This window comes from Pezoporus wallicus, unplaced genomic scaffold, assembly GCF_028554395.1.
Source record: "Pezoporus wallicus isolate ANWC-B61680 ecotype Strahan unplaced genomic scaffold, APGP_CSIRO_Pwel_v1 contig_13208, whole genome shotgun sequence".
Classification (NCBI taxonomy): domain Eukaryota; kingdom Metazoa; phylum Chordata; class Aves; order Psittaciformes; family Psittacidae; genus Pezoporus; species Pezoporus wallicus.
In genome coordinates, this window is record NW_026635510.1 from 83,805 (window position 1) to 108,733 (window position 24,929).

Genomic DNA, 24,929 nt, shown 5'->3' on the forward strand with positions numbered 1-24,929 from the left:
TTAGTGCATTCACACAGAGCCCCCCCCCCCCCCCCCTCCTCCCCACGCCAGCTCTACCTGCCCATGCCAGGCTCATCCCTCTCCCGCCCTCATCACCGTGCTCCAGACCCCAAACCCCAGGCAGCGGCTGCCTCCTCCCATCCAGCCCCATGGACTCGGGTCCTAAGGACCGTGCTTCATTACCTCTGCGCCGCGGGGCTGAACCTCAGCTGGAAAACAGCTCCCAGCTGGAAGCGTTTGCCTCCGGACCGCGCTCGGAGCCCGCGGCTGCAGCGGGGCTCTCCCTGCCTCCTAGCACAAAGGGTCCTGAATCCCAGGGGTTCATCTTTAGCATCCCGGAACCCCATTCCCGGAGCTTGGCACAGGCTGGGCTCTCCCCTGTGTCCAAACAGGCTCCTGGCTCTGCTTGAGAAGTGAAAGGATCCCGCAACCTTCCAAAGCCCGGGAGAAGCCGGAGGTGCGTTGGAAAACGGGAGATCCTGGGACTTGTTATTTTTAACAATCCCATCGTTTTGGGCCTGACTCACGGCTTTTGAATGCTCGGGACGGGCAGCAGAGGGGAGAAGTAGGCTTGCTGAGCGCAGCCAGCAGGGCCCTGGTCCTGCCCCCAGCCCTGCACGGCCCTCAGCATGGCGCAGGATGCGGCCCCCATCCTGCTGGTTGTCCTGGCCAGGCTGGTGTCATCCACGTGGCATGAAGGTGAGTGCTGGGCTCCATGGGGATGCAGCCTGCGGGGTCCTGCTCCCATCGGGGGCTCGCAGTGGGGATGGAGGGAGGGGAGCAGGGTGTGGGTGACGGGGAGAGCAGCGGTGCCTGTGGGGTATGGGGCTCTGTGGGGGAGCAGAGCGGGTGCTGGGAGGCACCCAGAGAGGAGTAAAACGAGCCCTGCATCGTGCGTGCAGCATTCCCGCTGACCCCCTGCTCCCACGGGACATCGCATGCAGATGTTTGCTTGGATCAAGCACTCAGTCCCACAGCGGGGTCAGGGATCAATGCCTTTGTCCTGTTTGGGGGGGTTCCCCCTTCCCTGCTCCCATCCCTATCCCATTCCCATCCAATTGCCATTATGCCAGCACCGCTGGCTCAGGATGCTCCTACCCAGTGTCCCCAGGTGAGAAGGAACAGAAGGGGAACGTCGCAGTGAAATGGCACATCTGCCTGCAGGGACACGGCGTCATCCATCCATAGAGCCCTGGTGAGGGGCTCGGTAGCCCCCCAGGAAGCATCCTTGCTTGGGGGGGGTCACTGACATCCCCACCACCAGCCCCATGGATGCCAACCCTGCCCCGGTCCCCTCCGCTCCCCAAGGCAGCGTGGGAAGCACATTGGGATAAAAGGCTTGTGGGAACGAGTGGGCAACTTCATGGAGCTTGTGGGAAGCAGCAGGGAATCGCTCCATAATAAAGTTCATGTCGGAAAGATTTGTAATGGAGTTTCCTCCCCGGGGCTGCTGCTGGGAATGGGCTCAGGGGATATCCCCTTCCTAAAGCCTGGAGCAGGGTGAAGGGGAGTTGCAGCCACAGCAGGGCTGCTGCTTTACCCGGGGTCCCTTCTCTCCCAACCCATCGGGAGCAGGGAGCGCGGTGGGATGGGATGGGATGGGATGGATGATGTCGAGGAGGGGGCCAGCGGAAACAGAGCGGAAACGTGAGCTCAGAGCTGGGGAATGCCGTGGCTGCTGCGGCGCCGAAGGGGAGGACAAAGCCCTCGGCCCCTGCCTGCTGGTCCCTGGCCCATGGGGGGACATGAGGATGGTGCAAGGCTGTCCTCCCCCTATCCCTGGGGCCATGGGTGGTGTGAGGCCAGCCCTTCCAGCAGCTTCATGCTCCCTGATGGGAGCGGTGAGGCTGCAGCATCCCTCACCTTGGCCAGGGGCTCCACTGGGATGAGGGGGCAGCTCTGTTCCTTTGGGATGCTGGATGGTGCCACGGAGCGGGTGGAAGCACTTCCCAGCAGCGCAAAGCCAGGGGTCGGTGCCAGCCCGCTCTGTGCCAGTGCCTGTTTCCTGCCATAACCACGGCTCCTGCCACTGTTTAGTCTGCAGCCGGTGCCAGCACACACAGTGTCACTGGGGACTGGGCTCACTGTCTGCCAGGCTTAACCCTTGCTAGCAGCCCCAGGAGCAGCAGGACAGGGACGGGAATCTCTCGTTGGGATGTTTCAGTGCCGGGGGGTGCATGGAGGCATCATCACCTGGGTGCTGCTTCAACCACAAACCATGGCACAGCAGCCTCCTTATCTCTTTCCTCCTCCCCAGGGTCTGGCTACTACCCCTCCGAGAGCCACACCAACGAGGTGTACACGGAGGACGTGCCCCCAGAGCCTGCCCTGGACTACCACCGAGGTACCCTCACCCCAACCCATCCCTCGGGGCTCCCCACGGGCACACTGGGTCACCGCGGGGCCGGGTACCCCCCTCACTTGGCTCCTGCCCCGCAGTGCCGCAGTGGTGCGCCACGCTCAGCATCCACCGCGGCGATGCCACCTGCTACTCGCCCCGCGGCGGCTCCTACCGCAGCACCCTGGGTACCCGCTGCGAGCTGAGCTGTGCCCGCGGGTACCGGCTGGTGGGGCCCAGCGCCGTGCAGTGCCTGCCCAGCCGCCACTGGTCCGGGATGGCGTACTGCCGACGTGAGTGAGCCCCGGCATCCCCAGTGCGTGCCCTGCCCTCGGGTATGGCCCGGGAACCGCTCCCCTCCTCCCTCCCCTCTTGGCTTTGTCCATGGCAGAGATCCGGTGCCACGTGCTGCCCGCGGTGCTGCGTGGCTCCTACGTGTGCTCGGCCGGGGTGCAGATGGATTCTCGCTGTGACTACTCCTGCCTCCCCGGGTATCAGCTGGAGGGGGACCGGAGCCGGGTCTGCATGGAGGATGGGCGCTGGAGCGGCAGCGAGCCAGTCTGTGTAGGTAAATTCTCACCCTCTGTCCTCACAGCGCCATGCATGCAAGGAGAGGTCACCTCCATCCCTGGGGTGCTGCAGGTATCACCTCCACATCCCACCCAGGTATTGCTAGGTACCAGCTCCTGCACCTCGTGTACTTGGGTCCCTATCAGTGATGCTCCCAGAGGCGCTGTTATTCCCAAAGCATGGGTAGTGCAGGGCACATTGGTCCAGGATTGAGGCATTCCACAGCAGGTCTTGCTGACTCTAGGATGCCTGTGCTATGCATCCTGGAGCACAGCACCCTGGGGTGTCCAAGCACTGGTACCCAGCTCTCACAGCCCAGCCCCAGCACTCACAGCCTCCCTGACTGCCTCTCGTCCCTGTGGGCAGACATAGAGCCTCCCAAGATCCGCTGCCCGGATTCCCGGGAGCGCATAGCCGAGCCTGGCAAGTTGACTGCCATCGTCTACTGGGACCCCCCCCGTGTGAAGGACTCTGCGGATGGCATCATCAAGAGGTGAGGTGAAGATGCTGCGGGCATTGCTGGCTATGGACTGTGCTGGGTACCACTGATGGAGAAACCCATCTGCTGGATGCAGGGTGATGCTGCGGGGCCTGGAGCCCGGCTCGGAATTCCCTGAAGGAGAGCACATCATCCGCTACACAGCCTATGACCAGGCCTACAACAGAGCCAGCTGCAAGTTCAGTATCCGTGTCCAAGGTGAAGCCATCCCCAGGCTCCTCACCCCATAGCTGGGACCATGCCCCATCGCCCCCAGCCCTCACCACAGCCTTCCCCTCCGCAGTGAGGCGCTGCCCTGTGCTGAAGCCCCCGCAGAATGGGCACCTCTCCTGCACCTCCGACGGCAACAACTACGGGGCTACCTGCGAGTACCAGTGCGATGGGGGCTACGAGCGCGTGGGGACCTCCCTGCGGGTCTGCCAGTCCACACAGCAGTGGACGGGCTCCCAGCCCATCTGTGCACGTAGGTGTGGGGCAGGGTGAAGGGATGGGGAAGGGGCGAGGGGGTGAAACCCTCCCCACACGCTCCCCTCTCGCCCCAGCCATGCAGATCAACACGGATGTGAGCTCGGCCGCCAGCCTGCTGGACCAGTTCCATGAGAAGCGCCGTCTCCTCATCATCTCAGCCCCCGACCCCTCCAACCGCTACTACAAGATGCAGATGTCCATGCTGCAGGTGAGGAGACTCTCCCGCTGCCCCCCTTCCCACCTCCACTCCAGCAGCCCATCACCATCACCCCTCCCATCCACAGCAAGCTGCCTGCGGGCTGGACCTGCGTCACGTCACCACTGTGGAGCTGGTGGGGCAGCTGCCGCACGAGGTGGGACGCATCCGGGAGCACCGGCTCTCCCCTGGCATCATTGAGGAGCTCAGGTGAGGGGGGAGCCATCCCTTACCTTGGTTGTGGGCAAACCAACCCAGCTCCAACCTGTTGTGCTGTAGGGGCTTGCGCACCACCATTAGGTCTGAATGCAGCATCCCCAGACCTGAGGAAGCGATGGGAGCCAACACCCCCAGAGAACACAAGCATTGTTGGATGGGGTGGGCAGGCTCAGCCCTCCATGCACCCCCCCTCCAGCCTTAATCCCAGCTCCCCTTGCACCCCCTCAGGCAGTTCCTGCGTCTCACCCGCTCCCACTTCAACGCGGTGCTGCTGGACAAGGGGGGCATGGACCGGGAACGCTACATCCGCCCCGTGAACCCCGACGAGCTCTTTGTGTTCATCGACACCTACCTGCTGAGCGAGCAGGAGGCGGCGCGGCGGGCGCAGAGCGGGGACCCCTGCGACTGAGGCAGCGATGGGACCCCCTCGGACACCTCCCTTCCTGCTTTCCTTGTCGCCCACTGCAGAGGAGGAGCAGGGAGCTGCAGGGAAGGGGAGCCCCGTGCCCGATGCTCTGGCACAGAGCACGGCTGGGGCCATGTGCTGTAGGTGGGGTGGCTCACCAGGACCTTGGTGGGAGACACTGGAGGGCCTCTGCTCAACGCCAGGGCAGGGGGGACAGGCAGGGCAATAAATAGCCTCTAATAGAGCAGCTTCACCATCATCATCCTCACCCCGTGCACAAGCTGAACCCGCTCCCTATGGCCTGGGTCAGCCCTGCTGGGCAGGGTCCTGCCATAAAGTCTGTATTCAAAGCTACAGCCCCACGCTCAGCACAGCCAGCAGCAGCCCACCAAGGGCTCAACATCTCACCCTGCCCCTTGCTTCCCCTTACCAGCTACAGGCACCCTTCCTGGGAAGAGTTCTGGCAATAGAATTAACTTGAAATAAACATATTTGTTATTAAAAGTCAGTGCTGGAAGAAGGTGTGTTGAGGACAGGCTTGGGAATGAATGCTTCCTGGGGAACACCATCCCCAGGTGACCCTGCGTGGCTCCATCCTGGCCGTCTCCAACACCATCATCATCCCCAGCCAGGGCTGGGATGTGCAGGGCTGCCCCAGTCCTGCAAGCAGTCGGCAGGAGAAGGCAAGGAGGGAGCAGACTGTGAAACCCAGGGGGTGGGAGGAAGAAGAATGGAAAGGACTAAAAACCCAACCACATCCCAAAGCATTCTGCCTGCGGGGAAATAAAGGGAGGGTCCACAAGGACTCCAGTTCAGCCTGAAAGCTGCTGCAAAGCCTAAGACAAAAGGAGAACCCTTTAAACAAAGCTGGGCCAAGAAGACTTTCTGCCCGAGCCTGTTTAGAGGTGATGTTTATTAAAGCGTAAGGATAAACCAGAACAACCCACGTCTGGCAGCTCTGCTGGGCCATACAGTGACTGTATTCCTGAGTCCCAGTGCCTACAGCTTCAGCTTGGCCATGGTGGAGCGGAGCTGGAGCGTCCCCTCTGCCCACGAGCCCGGGTACTGACACATCTTCTGCCATAGGTTCAGCTCCTCGCCCGTGGAGTCCATCCAGTCCACAGCTTGCCCATTGCTCATGCCTGTGGGAAGGATGGATGTCGGCAGAAATCACTGCCCCTGCCTGCAGCGAGGCAGCCCCAGGCAGGGCTGCTTGTGCCCATGCTTTGATGGACCCCAGGGTTCCTCGTGACCATGCTTTGATGGACCCCAGGGTTCCTCATCCCCATGGTTTGATGGGCCCCAGGGCTCCTCATCCCCATGGTTTGATGGGACCCAGGGATCCCTGTCCCCATGGTTTGATGGACACCAGGGCTCCTCATCCCCATGGTTTGATGGGACCCAGGGATCCCTGTCCCCATGGTTTGATGGACACCAGGGCTCCTCATCCCCATGGTTTGATGGGACCCAGGGATCCCTGTCCCCATGGTTTGATGGACACCAGGGCTCCTCACCATTGCCCACTCCAAGCCGGACACCCCCAAGGAAGTCATTGCTGGACAGTGGCTCCCTGTCCCAGACCGTCAGCTCCAGGCAGATGTGCTGCAGGTCCTCGGGGTTGATGCCGGTGTAGACGAAGGTGTGGTTGTAATGAGGGTTCAGGGTCTTCTTCACCACCGGCGTCTTCCTCTTGGAGGCTTTGGTCTTGTGCGGCAGGAGGTAGCTGGGGAAGCAGCCCCTTGGGTTTAGCAGCATGGCCTGAGCCCACCTTCCCTCACAGGGCTTGGGAACAGGGACCACTGCAAGGGGCTGGGGCTCTGCTCTGCCTCCTCTAAAGCTCCTCAGCAGGCTGCAAGCAGCCTAAGGATGGGCGAGGGCAAGGACCAGGGGCTGCTCATCCCAGCTATGCTGCCTGGTGGCTGTGGTGGCAGTTGGAGCCCTGCCCTGCACACAGTATCCCACCATCACCTCTCAACCAGCAGAACCCAGGGGATTTGGTACCAGGAGCATCTTCCCTCTGGGCAGACAGCAGAGTCCCTGCCCTCCCCACATCCCCACAGCAGCGCTGGGAAGTGCCCTGGGGTGCAGCCAGGGAGCACAGTGCCCATCCAGGAACCACACTCACCCCTTGACAAAGCTGTCTGAGGTCCCCCCGGATTTGGCAGCCGTGAGGTTCCTGGCTTCTTTGATCCAGACCTGGAGCTCACCACCTTCCCCTGTTTTGCCTGGGAAAAGCCCACCACAGCAACAATCAATCAACCCTCATTTCCACCACCTTTCTAGCAAGGTCTTGATGAACACATTAGACTCAGGCACAGATCCCAGCTAGATCCATCCCTTACTGATGAGGTGATGGCAGACAACTGGTCCAGCCCCATGAAGGCACTGGGACCACTCGGCCAGCCTGAGGACAGCCAGGTCTGCCCCGACCCAAAGCATCATTGCAAGCACAGCAGAAGGGAAGGCTGCAGTGGCACCATGCAAGAAACCCGCCCAGACCCAGCTCTCGTGGCCACAAGCAGGTCCCACACACTACACATTGATCCACAGCACTCACCCTTCCTGCCGTTCCCAGCCACAGGGTGCTTGGGAGATGGGATGTACTTCATGGACACGACCAGCTCCCCCTTGTACTGGTGAAGGCCAGCAGCATCCACCCCAATCTGCAAAGAGAAAGACTTAAACACTGCTGGAGGGTGAAGTGGACATGGTGGTGGTCTGGCCTGCCTGCAGCACCTCCCCATGCTGTGCCAAAGGGCCTGGCCTCTCCTAGATGTGGTTTAGCTGGTACAAATGCCTATGGACCATCCACAGCATCACCAGCTCAGACTTTGGGATCCTTCTTTGGCTCCATCACTTCCCTTAAGAAACCCTGTTTAGGGGTTTCCACAAGCCCCAACATCCCAAAACTGAGCCCACACTATGAGTTGGTCCAGAGAACCAGCCTCAAGCCCAGCAGCAGCGTCTGTTGCCAGGGAGCTGCAGTAAGGCCATCCCTGCTTTGCTCTGGAATCACAGCAGGATGTCCAGGCCAATTTCCACCATTTGTTTCCCCGCATTGGCTCCAACTCCTCCCAGTTGGGGCAGAGCCAGGAAACAGCATGGAAATACTTGATGGAGCAGAGACAAGCTTCACAGCATCACACAGGGGACTTAGCGAGGAAAAGAAGGGGGCCTCTCTGCCCTTATGTCCTATGACAGCTTTGCTGCCTGCTGCTGGGGGCTTCACTTCCCCAAGGGTCTGACTTGAAACAAGCCTTTGGCAGCTCCCGCATCCCCCTGCATCCCGCACCGAGGTCTCCGCACCGCCCCGGGCAGAGGGATGCAGAGGGATGCTGCGGGCGCAGGGCAGCACCTTGCCGTGCAGGGGCAGGAACTCCTCCAGGTGCCTCTGGAAGTCCCAGGCGTGCAGCGGCACCTCCACCTCACCCAGGAACGTGTTGCGGCCAAAGCGGTCGTGGTGCCAGACCGAGAACTGCAGCGTCCTCTCGGGCAGCAGGGACCTGTGGATCTCGTACTAGGAGGGAGACAGGAGATGCCCTGTGAGCAGCCTGAGCGCACGCATCAGGAGCGATGGGTGCACACAGGATGCTTGTCATCCTTCCCAACCTCAAAGTGCTGGGGCAGTGGTGCAGGAGACCATGCTCTCCCCAGAGCCCATACAGAGGCAGGACCAGGGCTCATGGCATCCAGCCATCCCACCCCATCCCACCACAAGAAGAGCTCTGCCAGGCCGCCGAGCCTCAGGTGGTGAAACCTCAGCAAACACAGGGCTGCAGGAGCCTGGGAACCAAACTAATTCCCACTTTCCATCCCTGCCTCCCTAGGGATGCGCCGCCAGGCTCAAGCATGGAGCCAGCCAGTCCTATCACCTTATGGAGGCTGCAGTGGGGATGGTGAAGGGCAGCACCGTGTGTCTCTGGGCTCAGAACTGCCTTATCTCTGCCCCAGCAGCCACGCTGCTTCCCTCCAACCACTGCAACCTTCCTGCAGTGGGTCCAGGAGCCTTGTCCATGGAAAGCAGTGCACAGGGTAAGCAGAACCAAGCCCTGGGGGTTGCCACAGGACCAGGAAGGCAGCCTGTGACCACATCCACATCTGCACCTCCACCCCACCACGGCCCCAGGGCTTGACACCACAGCCCCATCAGAGTCCCGAGTGGGTCTTCCCAGCCTTCAGGGTGTTTGGATATGGGTCCTCTGCAGAGCCAACCCCGCCACGGTTTGGAGCACATCCCTCCCCTGGTTGGTCCAGCAGCATCCCCAGGGCTGAAAGCCCGCATCACAGCTATCCCCATCACCTTGAGCAGCTCATTGTACAGGGGGTTGATGGTGTTGCGTTTGATGGTTGTCTTGCGCTTCCCCTGCCGGGATTTGTCAGGCAGGAGGTAGGTCTTCACGTACCTGATGGGAGGAACAGCACCGAGGTCTCACCACAGCTGACCCGCCGAGCCTCCCAGGGCAACCCCAGACCTCCTGCCCCGCCAAGACAGCCCTCCCCAACCCAGCCATCACCCCACAGCTCTCACGGGTTGGAGCGCTTCTTGCCCTCGTCCCCATAGGCCAGCTGGCGGCACTCCTTCACGTGGATGAACAGGGTTTGCGTCTTCTGCTCGTAGCTCAAGGAGAAGGAGATCCCCCCAGTGACCGCGACGCTGCCGAAGTCCCCAGCCTCACTGTAAATGCTGACCATGCTCCCCAGTGTGCTCTGGAAGACACAGCAGGGCTGAGCCAGTGCAGCATCACTCATAGTCCCTCCTCATCCTCAGCAAGGCCTCTTCTGCACAGCCACCCTCATCCCCGTGGTTGGGAATGGATGCTAAGTGCATCCCATCGCATGCAGGCTCCATAGAAGAGCTGGGTCTCCTTGTTTTGATTCCCTTCAAGCCCCCATACCCACATCTCTTGTCCATGCAGCCCAGAGGCTGCCCACCCTGCCTCCCTCACACCCATTCCCCTTCTCCATCAACTCTTCCTGCAGCAGAGCAGAGCAGAGCATGGCCCCACGCCATGGGGACTCTGGAATAGGCTGCTGAGGGTAGTGGTAGAATCACCATCCCTGGAAGTGCTCAAAACCACGTAGATGAGGCCCTCAGTGACATGGGTTAGTGATGGCCTTGGGGTGACGTTTGGACTCGATGATCTTAAAGCTTTTTTCCAACCTGGTTTATTCTATGATTCCATGACTCACGGAGGAGGTGCCGCTGCGCAGGCTGCCCCGGGCCACCCTCTGCCGGTGGATCTCCACCAGGTTATCAATGTCCTCCTCCTCCTCCTCCTGCAAGGAGATGGACCAGCCATGCATGGGGAGCATCACCAGCCAGGCAGCCAGCTCCATGGCATGATGAGGGTCTCACCAGCTCTGTGTTGAGGCCTGGGACCGACTTGCTCCTGTCCCCCAAAGTGCTGCCTTCCCCCACAAAGTCCTCGGGGCGCAGATCGATCACTGACTTGGTGTAATCTGCACAAGGGATGGGGAGGAGGGAGGCAGTGGTGCGGGACATGCACAGCCCTGCTGCTCCCACCTGCACCAAAAGCCCACCACCCATGCCAGCACCTAAACCCCCCTGCACCGCACACAGCGCTCACCCGCCGGCCTCACCACCCGACGTGGGTTCTTCTTGAACATCATTTCGTGCTCATCCAAGGCGCTGCTGCGGCTCCCCACGGCAGCACCCTGCAGAGGACAGGTCCCGTCAGAGCCGGGCAGGGATGGGCATCCCATGGGGATCCCGGTCCCACAGCCAGCACAGGGCACGCACCCGTCCGGAGAACACGTGCTTGGAGTGGAGAGGGAGGGTCAGGCTGGAGGCAGCAGGTCCTGCTGGTGCAGGAACCTGTTTTCCATCTCGGAGAGGGGCGGCTCTCTCCAGGGAGTTACTCCTGTGGAGGACATGGAAAGGTTTGTCCCAGGCCAGGGGCAGAGCTGGGAGAACAAGGGCTGGCCAGGATGTGCCATCTCCCCACAAGCTCCCTGGAGCACAGGACCTGCCTGCCTACAGACAGGCTTCAGCCCAGCTCCCCCTCACTAGGCTGGGAGAACCACACTCCATATAAAGGTCCTTATCCAACCCACCCAGGGAGCCCCTCACCTGCCTCCCAGCCCACCAGGACTCGGTCTGTAGCTATCCAGGCTCATGTTTTCCATGGATTCTGTGTCGCTTTTGCCATCCCGAGGGTCTGAGGCATCTGGAAACAAGCTGCAGACAAACCAAACCACAGGTATGTCCTGTTTGGCGAGGAGGAGGGACTGAGAGGGAGCTGCTGTGCCAACACCGAGCCAAGCAGCATCGCTCCCATCCCTGTGGCAGATGCCTGGGGCTTCAAGCAGAGCAGACAGCGGGATCCTCACCTGGGCCCCTCCCGCGGTGCTGGGGGGCTCTGCTTCTGCACTGGGGAGGAGCTTTTGGGCTCCCCAAGCTGGGCTTTCTGGAGGAGGGTTTGTCCCACGGTCTCCCTTTTGTTGGCTGGAAGGAGAGAGGCATCAGGAGAACCAATGCACCAAGCCCATCGCCTGGAGCAGGAGCTGCTCCCAGCCAACCAGGGAAAGCTGGAGCATCCAGAGGGCCAGGATGCAGGAGCAGGCACGACTGTGGCACCCCTACCTGCTGCCTTGTGGCGCAGGGACAGCCGCACCATGTCACTGCCCAGGCGGTTGGCGAAGCGGTTGACCCTCTGGTCATAGAACCAGTCGCCTGTTGTCTTCTTCAACTCGCTGCAGGGCAGGGAGGCAGTGAGGGTGGGGAGGGGGGCACCCCAACACCACCCTCAGTGCTGCCACCAGGCAAAGAGAGCATGATCACAGTGGGCACATTCAGCAGGTGATGATGCACTGGGCAGATGATGGACCCAGCTACATTGCCAGCAAACATGGGAGCAAGATGGGGTTTATAGGACAAGAACAGCCAAGAGGAAGGACCTAGGGTGCTCTAAACACAGGATGACAAGGGGCACGGGGGGTATGCTGAAGTAAAGTAAGGGGGGGAAAGGAACAGGATGGCATGAAGACCCAAGAGTGGGTCACAACCCAGCTCTCCATCACCCAACCATGGATGCCCACCCTGGGAAGTGACAGCAGAGACATCTGCCCTGCACTGAAGAAGACGAGCAGGGGTAGGCAAGGACCACGGGGTATCAAGCTGGGGTAAGTGGGGCCAGGAGGGGCATGCAGCAGTCCCAGCCCGGGTACTCACGCCTCCTTGGAGCAGACTTTGCAGCGCCAGGCGCTGTTGGGGCCGTACGTGCGGCAGTCCCGACACACCAAGTGGTTGCAGCCCCGGCAAGTGTTGGCCTTGGGGCTGACCCGGCCCAGGCTCTGCTGGCAGCGGGCACACGTCCGCTCGCTATAGCGCTGGCTGCCGCGCTTGGCCCCCTTCCGACGGATCTCCAGCAGCTCGTTCTTGAGACGCCTGCTCGGACCCCAGCAGTGTCAGAGCCGCGACGGCCCCCACGGCCCCTCGGAGCAAGGTCCGGCCCCAGCCTCACCTGATCCTCCTCTCCTCCGCTTTGCGGAGCTCCTCATCGCGCTGCAGGACCTGCAGGATCAAATCCTTCTCCACATCCGACAGGAAGGACAGATCCACGGCCTCCGACATCGCTCCGCCCGGGACCGCTCGCTCTCAACCAGCAGTATCCGGACGCGTCCGTACTGGGAGCAATGCCCGCTCTCAGCACAGCCGCATCCCGGCTCGCAGCCCCGCCGGGTGCCCCGGTGCCCGCAGCCGGGGCAGGGCTGGCTGCCTCCTCCTCCCAGCCCCGAGCGCCCGCACCCAGCCGCCTCCCGGCCCTGCCCAGGGCACGGCGCTGCCGCGGGCCGCCCGCCAGCCCCGCTGACTTCAGCCGGCTCTGCGGGACCCAGTACGGCCCAGAGGGGGAAGAGCTGCCCCGGGCTGCTGCACCCACTCACCCCCCCCCCACACACACACACACCCGGGGCGGCGGGGGCAGGATCCGGCCGGGCTCCGCACCGCAGCGCCCACCCCGACGGAGCCGGTCCCGGAGCGCCCACCCGGGGGTCTCTGCACACCCGACGGCAGCGGTGAACCGAGGCACGGACGGCGGCTGGGAGCGGCTGCTAGCGAGCCCGATGGGAGGGACCTTCCTGCCGAGCCCGGGGGCAAGAGGAGCGAAGGGACGGGACCGGGAAACAACGACGACACCGACCCGGGCCGCCGGGGCGGGCACAGGTGGCAGCCCCGAGCCTGACCGGGACGGGAAGGAAGGGAACACTCCCCCCCCACCCCGCTCCCCCGGTACCTGCCTTGGCTCCGGCCGGCGCCTCCCGGCAGCGGCGGGGAGGGAAGGGAGAGGGCGGTGCCGCCTCCTTAAAGGCACCGCACCCGCCGCACCTCCGGCACCGACGGCGCGGCCCGGGCGGGAGGCGGCGCCCGGCGCGTCCAACCCCGCGGTTGGGGCTCAGCAGCCGCCTCCCCTCGGGCACAGCTCCGGGTCCCCGGGGACGGCTCCCCCCGGCACGGCCCGCTCGGTGCCTGGAGCGGGGCGCGCTGCCCCCGCTGCTCCCCTGCACGCAGCCCGATGTGAGGGCAGCTCCTCCCAGAGAGCGCACACAGGCCGGTACGAAGGGTACAGCCACCCGAACTGCCCCTCGGGGTCCCCGGGGTGCCCTGCACGACAGCAGGCTGTGGATTGAGACCCGAGCACCACGGCCACGGTGTCCCCAAGCCCTGCCCGCAGCAGGGGACGGCCTCCCTGCAAGGCTCCAGTCTCTGTCCTTGTCCTTTGTGGGCAGATGTGGTTCCTAACAGGCTCCTTGTGCTCGCAGCGGCACAGGCAATAGGGAAACAGGACGAGGCGTGGGGCTCACAGCGTGGGAAGGTGGCTTCTTGGCATGCAGGGTGTGGGAGTGAGCTGGGAGCAGCCCCAAAGCAGACGAGAGGGCTCTGCCCACACGCTGGCTGCATCCCAGGGATCCCTGCCCTAGGACAGAGGTTCCCAGTGCTGCAGGAGGGGATGGGACATCTACATAGGGGAAGATGCACCGAGACACCAAAGGGCCTGGGGGAGATCCCTCAGGGATGGAGGCTTCTCTGTCACGCAGGTACAGACACAAGGCTCACACAGAGGGCTTTGCGCTCACAGGTAGAGCTTGAGAGCAGAGACTTTGTTCCCCCAGGCCCAGAACACAGCACCCTAAGACTCAACCTCCTCAGGCCATACCCCCACACTGGCACCAGTGTTCATGTTTTAAATGGACACCAACACAAGAGGTAAGAAACATCCTTATTTCTGCAGAAAGACGAGAAGAAACCGAGATGAACAGACCTGGTTCCAGTACACTGAAAAAGCACATTGGTAATGGAGACACAATGCCTGTCCCTGACTTGCTGAAATGAAAAGCAGCAGGAATCCAGCATTTATTTAACCCTGTGGCTCTCTCCTGCGTGAAAATGGAGCTGAAAGTGCCACCATGTGTCCAAGGCAGTGATGGGCAGGACTGGAGCGCTCTCAGCCCCAGCTTGCTCCATCCTCAGCCTGGATATGGCTCCTGGAGGGATATCCCATGGGAGTGCATTCTCTGGTGCCACCGCAAGGCACTGCCACTGGGAACGAGGGGATGCAAAGCACATCCAAGCTATCAGCAGGCAGTGGTGGCATCTCCCACCACCCGTGCTCCGGCATCACCGTCCTGTGGGATCTGGAGTGATGGGGGAGCTGGCAGTGGGTTCTGTGAGCAGTGTTGGCCGGCACTCGAGGTCCAGCACGAGGTGATGCACATGGGGTGCATAGGACTTCACCGCCTCGATGTGCAGGATGCTGGTTCTCCACGACTGCCCATGCAGCTCTGCCAGCAGCCCCCGGATCCGTGATGCTGTGGCTTCAGCCCATCTCTCCCACTCAGGTCTGATCCTGGCCCTCTGCTTCTCCTTCCCACCACCCTCTGCTGGGTGCTGTGCTCCTCCATCAGGGCTGGATCCTGCTGGGACAGACTCCACGTTGTGATGGATGTGGAGAACACCACCCGTGGCCTTCTTGAGGACGCGGCATGCCACCGGCCAGCCCTCCTCCGAGCTGGGAATGAGCCCCAGGTTCACCCTGTCTGCCACGTCCCGCAGCTCCAGCTGGAAGGAGAGACAAGGGGTGGTGAGGGGATACAGTGCAGGGATGGGGTCCGTGGCTGGGGGCAGCACTCACCTCTCGGCTGTCCCCATGGTGCACATGGCAGCGGTCCTGCACGCCGTTCAGCACCAGGTTCCTCCGCAGGGCCTCCACGGCGTGGCTGTTCCACTCACAGGCGTGGGCAAAGGCGGCTGCCGCGTGAACCAGGTAGGGCAGGGTGAAATAGCCGATGCCTGGGGGGGCAGGAGGTGGCAGCAGCTGAGGGAAGGGTCCAGGCACCTCCCCTGGGGCAGGGTGGGATGTGATTGACACCCTGGGTCTCTGAACCTGGTCTGCTCCGGGTAGGAACAAGCCCAGACACTGGGGAATGGAAATTCATCCCTCCCTCCTCCTCAAGAACAAACTCTGTCCTATTTACACAGAAGCTTATTTTACTTAAAACAGGTGAAGTTCAGGTTAGATATAAGGAAGAAGCTGTTCCCTGTGCGGGTGCCGAGGCACTGGCACAGGGTGCCCAGAGAAGCTGTGGCTGCCCCATCTCTGGCAGTGTTCAAGGGCAGGTTGGACACAGGGGCTTGGAGCAAGCTGCTCTAGTGGAAGGTGTCCCTGCCTGTGGCAGGGGGTGGAACTGGAATATCTGAAGTTCCTTTCCTTCATGAAAGTGTATCCATACACATGAAAGTGTATCCATACAGGTTCAGGAGCCTTTCAGAAATGATATGAGGGCAAATCTTTCCCCTGGATCCACCTGATTCCCATGACCAGAACTAGGTACACAGCAGTGCAAGGTCATCTGAACTGTTCAAAGGCACCGGGGACACAGGAGGGACAGCAGTGCCAAGTTAACTGAGGGCTCACAGACCATGCAGGAGCTCTAAGCCTGGGTATTTTTCCAATCCAGACTGGAAATGAAGTTCCACATCCACCTGGATGCCACGGGTCCCCGCACCACTGCTCTCTGCCCTGCCAAACCCCTCCATTACCTGCATAGAGATCCACCAGCACCTCCCCGGCGCAGGGCAGCGATGCCACCCGCAGCTTCTCCGTGATGTTGCCCGGCGAGAACATGCACTTGGTCACATCAAACGTGTACCTGGGAGACACCACGGACCCGGTGAGGGCAGCTCCTTCCCTGCAGGGGCCACATCCTGCACCGCAGCTCCTGCCCTACCTGATCCCATTGTCTACGTGCTCCACCCAGGGGTCCTGGCCCAGCAGCAGGGTGACACTGGGGGACCGCATCCCGCCTGCCAATACCCGTCCTCTCCTGGCCAGCCGCCGCGCACCCAGCGCTGATGCCACCGTCTCCCAAAGCACCGGACCTGCAGCACATCCATCCCGGGAGCTTTGGGAAGAGCGCTGCAGGCAGGATGGGGCCGGCAGACCCCGTCCCCCTTACCCAGCTGCTCCCAGGGCGCAGCCCTGAGGCTGTCCTCGCTCAGCAGCACCAGGTCCCCGTGGCGCTGCCAGGCGCGGGGCACATCTCGCTCCAGCTCCTCCGACCAGCTCTCGCCCAGCAGCCGCCGCAGCTCATCCCGCAGCCTCTGGGCAGGCGTCTGCCGGCGGAGTGCCCTGGAGGGGGTGGGATCCTGCGGGAGGGATGGGGCACGTGGGGATGAGACCTTCCCATCCTATAGGGGGTTGCCCCATCCAGGGGCTGTCCCAACCTGGATGCGGACCAGCTCACAGGGCATCTCCTGCGGCAGGCTCTGCAGGGAGAGCTTCTCCTCCAGTACGGGCAGTGCCACATGGCCCCCCGGCACCTCCTGCAGCTGGTAGCGCTTGTCCAGGAGCTGCTCCGCTTCCAGATGCTCCCTGCAAGGCCAAGGCATGGATAGGTCCTCCCCAGACCCACAGCCTCCCCCCACTGCAGGGAAGAGACCCCCGGGCGTGGGGCTGGCCCCCTTCGCTTGCACCCTGAGCAGACACAGGGCTCCTCATTCCCCCCTCCAGGCTCACCTGAGGCGCTGGGCGAACCGTGGCTCTGTGGCCAGTGCAGGGATGGGAACGGGGGCATCCATGGTCTCCATCCTGCCAAGCCCCAGGATGGAAGGATGTCACCGGCCGGCAGGGATGTGGCTGCTTATCAAAAGGGCACAGGCTGCAATGGAGAGCCAGGGTCCCTGTCACTGCCATGCAAGATTTGGCTGCCCTGGAGAGCAGCCCGTGACAGGGACAGTGGGGTACCCAAGGGGATGGGATCCTCTGGGGAGGGGATGGGGATTGGGTGCTGCATGGAATGGGGTGTGCCAGGTGGTGGGGTACCTGCTGGGATGGGGTGCCCGAGTGATGGGGTGCACCGGGGTGGGATTCCCGGGGGATAAGGGCTGACGTACCAATGGATGCGATACCGGGGGTGGGATACCCGGAAGGCTCCGTCCTAGGGCCGGTGCCGGGGCTGGATTGCTATGGCCGCGGGGCTGCCCCGGGAGCCGACACCTCGTGTAAGGGTGTCCCGGGAAGGGCTCCGCAAGGACCCAGCGCCCCTCGGCCCAGTGTCCCTGTACCCCAATATCCCGGTACCCCAACATCCCGGTACCCCAACATCCCGGTATCCCAACATCCCGCTATCCCAACATCCCGGTACCCCAACATCCCGGTATCCCAACATCCCGCTATCCCAACATCCCGGTACCCCAACATCCCGGTATCCCAACATCCCGGTATCCCAACATCCCGCTATCCCAACATCCCGGTACCCCAAAATCCCGGTACCCCAACATCCCACTATCCCAACATCCCGGTACCCCAACATCCCGGTATCCCAACATCCCGGTACCCCAACATCCCGGTATCCCGCCCGCTCCGCTCCTACCGTGTTTCCGGCCGGCTCGCTTTCCCCGGTACACCGCCGCCTCCACGTGAGCTGCGGCGGGAAGCGGAAGCGGGGGGCCGGTTGCGGTGCCGGACCCTGCAGCGCCATGGCGGGGCTGTCGGTGCGGGACCCGGCCGTGGACCGCTCCCTGCGCTCCGTGTTCGGTCAGCGCCGCGGGGCCGGGGCAGGGATAGGGGCAGGGATGAGGGCGGGCGTTGGGGCGAGCGGACCGGCCGGGCCCGGGGTCGCCCCCCTCGCTGACCGGTGCCCGCTGTCTGTGTCCCGCAGTGGGGAACATCCCGTACGAAGCCACCGAGGAGCAGCTCAAGGACATCTTCTCGGAGGTCGGGCCCGTGGTCAGCTTTAGGTGAGGGTGGCGGCTCCCTCCGCGCTTCCTTTAGGGGACGGTGACAGCGGAGCGGCGCGGCCTTGAGGCTGCGGGGGGCCAGGCAGTGAGGTCCTGCACCGGGGTTCCCTAGGGATGCAGGGCATAACGACCCTAGCACAACAGCCCGTGGTGGTGGGGTGGAACTGGGTGGCTTTAAGGCCCTTTCCAACCCAAATTGTTCAGTGATTCCATGGGGTCTCCAGGCTGGAGGCACTGGTGGCGCGGAGCTGGGGCAGGTAAGTCTTTAGGTCCTGCTGAGGCTCTGTGCAAAGGGATGGGATTGCTCCACAGGGATGTTTTCTTGTCTCGGCACCAGGCTTCAGAGAGCTCTCAGTGAAGGGTTTGGGAGTTCCAGGAGCAGCCAGTCCGGTTCTGTGTCCCCAGAAGTTGCCTTTGTGGGGTTATGGGAAGCACAGGGCTTGTGCTGGTGGCTTTTCTGACACTGGGGCTTTGGAAACAGCCATCAGGCCGGATCCAGGAGGCTTTTGGCTCTCAGTTAGGGCTTGACCTGACTCCGATGCCTTCGCTCCTGCATGGTGCACCCCAACATCCCTTTTCAAGCCCTGGGGAGCGGTGGGCAATGCTCGGTGCCTGCACTGCCCTCAGCGGTGTGGTTCTCTCCTCCTCACTCGCCAGGCTGGTGTATGACAGGGAGACAGGCAAACCCAAAGGCTATGGCTTCTGTGAGTACCAGGACCAGGAGACAGCGCTCAGCGCCATGCGGAACCTCAACGGGCGCGAGTTCAGCGGCAGGGCCCTGCGCGTCGACAACGCCGCCAGCGAAAAGAACAAGGAGGAGCTAAAGAGTGAGTGTGAGCTCTGTGCTGGAGAGGGCACTGCTGCCGTGCTGGGCCTGCCCTTCTCAGCATTACATATGTGCCTCTTCCATGGAGCCGGCAGAGAGACTCATGGAAGCAGGCTCACAGAGCTGGCCTGCTCCAAGCGATGCAGCAAGTAGTTTTGCAGAGGGATGCATGGCCTCGGCTGTTTTCTCTCCCAGATGATCCTGTTTTCATTGCTTCCCTTATGATGGTGTGGGGCTTCCCCTCTGATGAGACCATTACAGACAGTTCATGTTGCCATAGGAGGTCACGAACTCTATTGCAGGCTTGGGGACAGGCGCACCCATCATAGAGTCACCCTACGGGGACCCTGTCAATCCTGAAGATGCCCCTGAATCCATCAGCCGGGCGGTAGCCAGCCTGCCACCCGAGCAAATGTTTGAGCTCATGAAGCAGATGAAGGTGAGTGGAAGGCTGCACCCTATGAGCACAGCTTCTGTCATGGCTGCAGCCCTTGTGTCTTGCTGGAGCTCTGATCTCGTGTGTCTTCTCAGCTGTGTGTCCAGAACAGCCCCCAGGAAGCCAGGAACATGCTGCTGCAGAACCCCCAGCTGGCTTATGCCCTGCTGCAAGCCCAAGTGGTCATGAGGATCGTGGACCCAGAGATAGCACTGGTTTGTCCCTTGCTGCCTTGTCCAGGGTTGGTTGGATATTGGTGGCAGCCCATTGAGGGTGGAAGAAAACTCCTTTCTCCTTCTTCTGCCCTTAGAAAATCCTGCATCGCCAGACCAGCGTTCCTCCTCTGATCTCAGGCAACCAGCAGGCAGTGCCAGGGCCAGGACCTGGACCAGGACCAGGGCCTGGGCCAGGGCCAAACGCGCAGCTGAACCCACAGAATACCCCCTCGTCCCAGCCACAGCCCATAGTAAGAGCCTACGCAATGCACGAGCTGTGCAGGGCAGAGCTGGGCATTGCCAGCTCCAGCTCTCCCAGCTGGGGGGCCTGTGCCTGGCTGCTGGGGCTTCCCTGAGCTCTGGTTTCTCTCTGGGCAGGGTGGGATGCACGTGAACGGCGCTCCCCCTCTGATGCAGCCACCCATGCAGGGAGGAGTGCCAGCCCCAGGACAGATGGCAGCCGCTGTGCAGGGCCCCGGGCCCATGGCTCCAGGAGGTGAGTCCTGAATGGGTCCTGAAGACAGACCCCCCCCATAGCCAGAGGCTTGGCTCTATGAGAGCACACGTAGTCCCATACTGTGTGTTGTGGCTGTGGCTGCTGCCAGCAGCAGTCCAGAGAGTTGGCTTATCCCTGTGTTCAAGTAAACCTCCAGATCCTTGCCCGGGATTGGGAAGGTATTTGGGGACAAAGGAGTCTGATATTAGCGCAGGGATGGTTGAGGAGGGCTCTGATCTCTTCCTGTTCCCCCTCAGGTGGGATGCAGCCGCAGGTTGGGATGCCAGGTGGAGGACCTGTCCCATTGGAGCGTGGACAAGGTAAAACGCACATGGGTCAGTGCTGTGTGCCCTGTGAGCCTCCAGTGAGGCCCGGGCTATGGATGCTGAGCAGAGCTGCACCAAGAGCCCCTGCCAGCTCCCTGCAGCCTTCCCATCCCTGTACCTGCGTCTGTTCGCTTAGGCGCAAGGCTGCGGCACCAGCTCTCCTGCTCCCCAACAACACACACACCACTTTGTTCTGTGCCATGTTGTGCTCTGGAAGCCAGGAGAGCTGCCAGCCCCTGCAGAGCCCACCGAGGGGGACATGCCTGTGTTTTCCACCTCTCTGTGAGCCCGTGTCTGTCCCTGTGCTTGTGCAGGCAGGCAGAGCTTGCCCTTCTCTGGTCCCTGTCCTGCTCCTCCGCTGCCTGGGTGCTGGGAAGCAGCTTGAGCTGCAGCCGCGTCGCCGTGCCCGGCAGAGGGAGCTGGGCCCTCGCTTTTGCATGCACCGAGAGGGCGAGGCTTGGCAGGGAACTTCCCAGGGAATGATGCTTGCCTTTCCCTCCGCAGGCACGGTCTGTACGGCCCAGCCCCGCAGCCGGATTCCTTACGGTGCACCCGCCGGGTTCCCGTTCTCCCAGTAATGAGGCACGCAGGCACTTGACACTCCTGTTGCCTTGACTTGTATCATAGGCCTTGTTTCAAGGAACCTGTTCTGAGCCCCTCTGGTCTTAGGGGCATTGGACTCTTTGTTTTCTTTGGGGTGGGCACCATCTTCCTGAGAGCAACCAGGTAGTTCTTGGAACCCAGAAGGTTTGGAGCAGGCAGAAAGCTGGCACTGGGGAGTGCTGTGGGGAGCTGTGAGCAGGGGCAGGAGCTGGCTGTGCATCGTGGGGCACAGCATGGCCCTGCAGCATGCCCGTTGTCTCAGCAGGATGTCCTCTTGCCTTTCATGTCACACAGTGAGTGAGGGAAGGGTTGTGCCAAGCAGTCTGTCACACCTGTAGTGGAAGAGGTTGATCAAGCCAGATGAGCATCCCCATAGGTTTTCCTAGGGGACTCGAGGAGCGGAGGTGACCCTGCACTGTCCCAGAGCTGAGTGCATGTGTGCATACACTATTTACGTGTCTGCTCTTCTCCCTCTCTTCCTGCTGCTTGCCCAGGGAACCTGCAGCTCTCGCCCGTGGGACCTGCCAGGCCTGCGTCTATCGAGCGCGTTCAAGGTATCCCAGTATCCGCCTGCTCCCTGCTGCCATGGAGCTCGTGTGGAGTGTGCAAAGAGCAGCGCTCCCTCCGCTGTGCTCAGGGGCTGCCAGGTCCCTCTGTGTGCCCTGCTTGAGAGGAGGAGGCAAGGCGTCCTCTGGGGCTGGAGGAGAGAACAGGCTAGGGCCAGGCACTAGTAGAAACGGGGAGCCTGCTTGAGAGCACCTTTGTTTAGGATCCAGCCCCCTTTGACACCTCACTACCAGGTCTTGCTTTGCTCCTGGCCCCACATCAGCAGGGTTTTGATGCCTGTGCTTGTAGGGCTTGCCATGGGGGCACCCATGCTTAGTTTGGCCACTTGGAGCTATAAGAACCCTGAGGCAGAGCCAGAGAGGGATGAAGCCAGCAGCCAGAGAAGGGGTTTTGGTGCGCTGTGGCCCTGTGTGAGGGGCTGCCCCCTTGGCAGTCAGCACGGCTCACCCACCCGCACCAGGGGAGCAGTGTGGGGCTGCCCCAGACCCCAAGAGCACTGGGGGACAGTGTCAGCACCGCACTGGTCATGCAGATCCTCACGAGCTCTTGTGTGTCTCCCTGGCAGTGCCCATGCCAGACCCGAGGGCCCCTATGCAGCGTGGACCTCTACCTGCTAGTGGCCCGCCGCCCCGAGGCCTTTTGGGAGATGCCCCGAATGACCCTCGCGGAGGGACCCTGCTCTCAGTCACTGGAGAAGTGGAGCCCAGGTGAGGGGAGAGGGAAGGAGAGGAGCTCTTGGCACCATCCCCTGCCCAAGGGTGACCTCTCGCTGAGGACAGGGATGGCACCGTGTGTGGTGCTGCCCATGGGGGCTGGCCCGATTCCCCGGGGACGGGGCATCCCCGGGGTGGTGGCAGCAGCCCTGTGGTATGGGGCTCACAGCGCCTGTCCCTGTGCCAGCCTCACCCTCCTCCCCTGCGCCCGGCTTCGGGGGCACATCCCAGCACTCTGCCCAGGCCGTGCCAAGCCAGCCAAGTCTGATTCACAACTCTCTCGCTTTTTCTCCTCCTCCTGCTTTGCTCTTCTCGTCTCTCTGCGTCAGAGGTTACCTTGGGCCGCCCCACCAAGGAGCCCCTATGCACCATATGCCTGGGCATGACAGCCGGGGCCCCCCTCATGAGATGAGGGGGGGACCCATGGGAGAACCCCGACCACTGATGGGAGAGCCGCGGGGGCCCTTGATGGATGCTCGAGGTGAGAGAGGGGGCATGAAATAATGGGTGGCTTTAAAGAGCACAGACAAGGAGTCAGAATGGAGCCCACTGCCCCAGCAGGAGACACAGGAAGGGGTTTGGGCAGTGGAACAACTGACTCCAGGGCAAGGAGGGACAGTCCCATGGGGTAAAAGTCTTCTTCCAGGCATGTCCCCTCTGCCCCAAGGCCTGCACCTTCTAGCTCCCAGACACAGGAGGTAGGGGACTTGCTCCACACTCCCTGCATCACTGCTTTCTCCAACATCTTGCCTTGTCTTTCCTCTGCAGTTGGGAGAGATCCCCGAGGGCTGGAGCCACGAGGATTGGAACCACGAGGGCTGGAGCCCCGGGTGATGGAGGCACGAGCCCTGGAAGCACGAGCCCTGGAAGCGCGAGGGCTGGAGCCAAGAGTGCTGGAAGCCAGGGCTATGGAGGCCAGGGTCATGGAGCAACGGGGCTTGGAGCCTCGAGGGCCTGGTCCCAACCCGCGTGGCCCCATGCCTGGTGGGATACAGGGTCCTGGGCCGCTTAGCATGGGAGCCAGTGGCCCGCAGGGGCCCCGCCAGGTACACACAGCACCTCTGCTCAGTTGGATGCTGGTGGTGTCTTGTAGATAGGGGCTGGGTGGGGATTGATCACATCCTGCAGCAGCAGCACCTCTGGCAGTGCAAGCCTTTGGTTGGTGGCTCTTAAGGAGTCAGGGCATCCACCCATCTCCACAGGCACTGCCCATCTGTTGGGGACAGGACAGGGCTTGGGCCTCTCCACCTCCTTTTGATGTGCAGGAGTTGGAGGAGCAGGAGAGTTCATAAAACCCATGTGTCTTCATGCTCTGGTGTCTTCAGGCTGGCCATGAGGGCGTCCATTGGATCATCTGCTTTATGTTCCTCTATTCACATGGCTGAGTCCAGAGACTCCTTGGTCCTTACCTCATCTCTTGCGCTCACAGGTTCCTAACATGGCAGGGGCAGGCATGCAGGGAGGAGGCATTCCCGGAGCAGGAGTCCAGGGAGCTGGTCAGCCCGGAGGCTTTAGCCCTGGGCAGAGCCAGGTCACCCCCCAGGATCACGAGAAGGTGAGAGGCCAAAAGCGAAAGGGTGAGACACTGGGAGCAGCACTTCCTATGTGCCTCACGGTGGTGGGAGCAGCCATTCCTGGCTCTGGTAACCCTGTCTCTGACTGTCCCCTGTCCCCACAGGCAGCTCTGATCATGCAGGTTCTGCAGCTGACAGCAGACCAGATCGCCATGCTGCCCCCGGAGCAGCGCCAGAGCATCCTCATTCTGAAGGAGCAAATCCAGAAGTCCACAGGAGCACCGTGACAAGGTGATGTCCTTAACCCAGCCTCTGCCTGCTCCCCTTCAGTGAACCAGAGCTCAAAGTGGGGCTCTGTTGTTCCTCTCAATGCTGGGCTCACTCTTCTGCTTCCTTCTTGCAGCACTGGCTGGTGTGTGGTGAAGGTGATGCTCCATGGCAGCTGCTTCCCGTTGCTGTCTGAGCTGATGCTGCGTTTGGGAGAGGTTTCTCCTCCCCCCCTCACATTTTCCTTTCCCATTCATCTTTGTGTTTTCCTATGTGTATATTTTATGAATGTTTGAAATAAAGTGGGAGGAGGGTTTGAATAAAGTCATGTCTCTGGTTGCCTTGTTTGGTCTCTCATGAAGGCCGAATGGGACTGTTCGGTTCTGGGAGCATCCAGGCTAATACAAACCACTCGCCTTCCTCTCTTCTCCCAGCACCAGAGCAAGGATGGATTCCTGATGTGCCATGCTGTTCACAGCTCTCCACAGGGGGTAAGCAAAGGGCAGGGTGGGGAGCTCGGCTTTCTATCCTGTAAGTGATACAGCAATCGGATACCACTCCAGCCTGCTCGGGGAGGGTGGTTTTCCCTCTTCCCTGCATATGCTGGAGCAGGATTTGTTGCCTTTGTGTGAGCTGCATTTGGATCATGGGATGGTTTGTGTTGGAAGGGACCTCAGAGCTCATCCAGCTCCAACCCCTGCCATGAGCAGGGACACCTTCCACTGGAGCAGCTTGCTCCAAGCCCCTGTGTCCAACCTGCCCTTGAACACTGCCACAGCTTCTCTGGGCACCCTGTGCCAGCGCCTCAGCACCCTCACAGGGAAGAGCTTCTGCCTAAGAGCTCATCTCAGTCTGCCCTCGGGCAGGTTAAAGCCATTCCCCTTGGCCTGTCCCTCCATCCCTTGTCCCAAGCCCCTCTCCAGGTTTCCTGCAGCCCCTTCAGGCACTGGAGCTGCTCTCAGGTCTCCCCTTCAGGAGCGTTCTCTTCTCCAGGCTGACCCAGCCCAGCTGT

The 24,929-nt window shown here is 61.8% G+C and overlaps 4 protein-coding genes across 10 annotated transcripts; 2 read left to right on the top strand and 2 right to left on the bottom strand.

Annotated features, from left to right (window-relative positions):
- Positions 1 to 84: 84 nt before the first annotated feature.
- SRPX2 (sushi repeat containing protein X-linked 2) lies at positions 85 to 4,768 on the top strand. The gene is made up of 10 exons (XM_057396657.1): positions 85 to 699; positions 2,258 to 2,344; positions 2,440 to 2,631; positions 2,730 to 2,906; positions 3,275 to 3,401; positions 3,484 to 3,605; positions 3,691 to 3,870; positions 3,950 to 4,083; positions 4,160 to 4,281; positions 4,519 to 4,768. Exons 1-10 carry the CDS (start codon positions 630 to 632, stop codon positions 4,697 to 4,699), a joined length of 1,392 nt encoding a protein of 463 aa, XP_057252640.1. The 5' UTR covers positions 85 to 629; the 3' UTR covers positions 4,700 to 4,768.
- A 765-nt stretch (positions 4,769 to 5,533) lies between these two features.
- SYTL4 (synaptotagmin like 4) lies at positions 5,534 to 13,083 on the bottom strand. Of its 2 annotated transcripts, XM_057396666.1 has the most exons (17): positions 12,952 to 13,083; positions 12,181 to 12,343; positions 11,889 to 12,104; positions 11,301 to 11,410; positions 11,048 to 11,162; positions 10,788 to 10,895; positions 10,458 to 10,578; positions 10,285 to 10,372; positions 10,053 to 10,156; positions 9,887 to 9,973; positions 9,225 to 9,403; positions 8,997 to 9,099; positions 8,052 to 8,213; positions 7,254 to 7,359; positions 6,822 to 6,921; positions 6,211 to 6,419; positions 5,534 to 5,838 (listed from the first exon to the last, which is right to left on the bottom strand). In XM_057396666.1, the coding sequence occupies exons 2-17, from the start codon at positions 12,288 to 12,290 to the stop codon at positions 5,696 to 5,698; spliced, it is 2,061 nt and encodes a 686-aa protein (XP_057252649.1). In that variant the 5' UTR covers positions 12,291 to 12,343; positions 12,952 to 13,083; the 3' UTR covers positions 5,534 to 5,695. The 2 variants fall into 2 exon arrangements, with proteins under 2 accessions (XP_057252649.1, XP_057252647.1); XM_057396664.1 differs by lacking the exon at positions 12,952 to 13,083 and having other exon boundaries at positions 12,181 to 12,499.
- Positions 13,084 to 13,923: 840 nt separating this feature from the next.
- On the bottom strand, positions 13,924 to 17,226 carry TRMT12 (tRNA methyltransferase 12 homolog). Of its 2 annotated transcripts, none has more exons than XM_057396659.1 (8): positions 17,212 to 17,226; positions 16,732 to 16,854; positions 16,440 to 16,587; positions 16,172 to 16,344; positions 15,944 to 16,094; positions 15,756 to 15,865; positions 14,848 to 15,005; positions 13,924 to 14,774 (listed from the first exon to the last, which is right to left on the bottom strand). In XM_057396659.1, exons 2-8 carry the CDS (start codon positions 16,787 to 16,789, stop codon positions 14,334 to 14,336), a joined length of 1,239 nt encoding a protein of 412 aa, XP_057252642.1. In that variant the 5' UTR covers positions 16,790 to 16,854; positions 17,212 to 17,226; the 3' UTR covers positions 13,924 to 14,333. The 2 variants fall into 2 exon arrangements, with proteins under 2 accessions (XP_057252642.1, XP_057252641.1); XM_057396658.1 differs by having other exon boundaries at positions 16,172 to 16,361.
- Positions 17,227 to 17,667: 441 nt separating this feature from the next.
- On the top strand, positions 17,668 to 24,191 carry CSTF2 (cleavage stimulation factor subunit 2). 5 transcript variants are annotated; one of them, XM_057396667.1, is made up of 15 exons: positions 17,668 to 17,751; positions 17,876 to 17,954; positions 18,612 to 18,781; positions 19,083 to 19,219; positions 19,312 to 19,431; positions 19,527 to 19,682; positions 19,810 to 19,927; positions 20,185 to 20,247; positions 21,351 to 21,410; positions 21,989 to 22,130; positions 22,466 to 22,617; positions 22,905 to 23,182; positions 23,566 to 23,691; positions 23,815 to 23,941; positions 24,054 to 24,191. In XM_057396667.1, exons 1-14 carry the CDS (start codon positions 17,694 to 17,696, stop codon positions 23,935 to 23,937), a joined length of 1,782 nt encoding a protein of 593 aa, XP_057252650.1. In that variant the 5' UTR covers positions 17,668 to 17,693; the 3' UTR covers positions 23,938 to 23,941; positions 24,054 to 24,191. The 5 variants fall into 5 exon arrangements, with proteins under 5 accessions (XP_057252650.1, XP_057252651.1, XP_057252652.1 ...); XM_057396668.1 differs by having other exon boundaries at positions 19,861 to 19,927; XM_057396669.1 differs by lacking the exon at positions 21,351 to 21,410.
- The last annotated feature ends 738 nt before the right edge of the window (positions 24,192 to 24,929 follow it).

Bases quoted from the DNA above. Each gene is read 5' to 3' on its own strand.
- SRPX2 (XM_057396657.1), top strand. From the start codon at position 630: ATGGCGCAGGATGCGGCCCCCATCCTGCTGGTTGTCCTGGCCAGGCTG. The intron at 2,907-3,274 runs GTAAATTCTCAC...CCCTGTGGGCAG, and splicing joins CAGCGAGCCAGTCTGTGTAG to ACATAGAGCCTCCCAAGATC. The intron at 4,282-4,518 runs GTGAGGGGGGAG...GCACCCCCTCAG, and splicing joins GGCATCATTGAGGAGCTCAG to GCAGTTCCTGCGTCTCACCC.
- SYTL4 (XM_057396666.1), bottom strand. From the start codon at position 12,290: ATGTCGGAGGCCGTGGATCTGTCCTTCCTGTCGGATGTGGAGAAGGAT. The intron at 10,373-10,457 runs GTGCGTGCCCTG...TGTCCTCTGCAG, and splicing joins AGCACGTGTTCTCCGGACGG to GGTGCTGCCGTGGGGAGCCG. The intron at 10,157-10,284 runs GTGAGCGCTGTG...TCCCTTGTGCAG, and splicing joins TCGGGTGGTGAGGCCGGCGG to ATTACACCAAGTCAGTGATC.
- TRMT12 (XM_057396658.1), bottom strand. From the start codon at position 16,802: ATGGAGACCATGGATGCCCCCGTTCCCATCCCTGCACTGGCCACAGAG. The intron at 16,095-16,171 runs GTAAGGGGGACG...GATGTGCTGCAG, and splicing joins TGCGCCCTGGGAGCAGCTGG to GTCCGGTGCTTTGGGAGACG. The intron at 15,006-15,755 runs GTAATGGAGGGG...CTGCCCCCCCAG, and splicing joins GCTGGTGGATCTCTATGCAG to GCATCGGCTATTTCACCCTG.
- CSTF2 (XM_057396667.1), top strand. From the start codon at position 17,694: ATGGCGGGGCTGTCGGTGCGGGACCCGGCCGTGGACCGCTCCCTGCGC. The intron at 19,432-19,526 runs GTTTGTCCCTTG...TTCTGCCCTTAG, and splicing joins TGGACCCAGAGATAGCACTG to AAAATCCTGCATCGCCAGAC. The intron at 23,692-23,814 runs GTGAGAGGCCAA...CTGTCCCCACAG, and splicing joins CCCCCCAGGATCACGAGAAG to GCAGCTCTGATCATGCAGGT.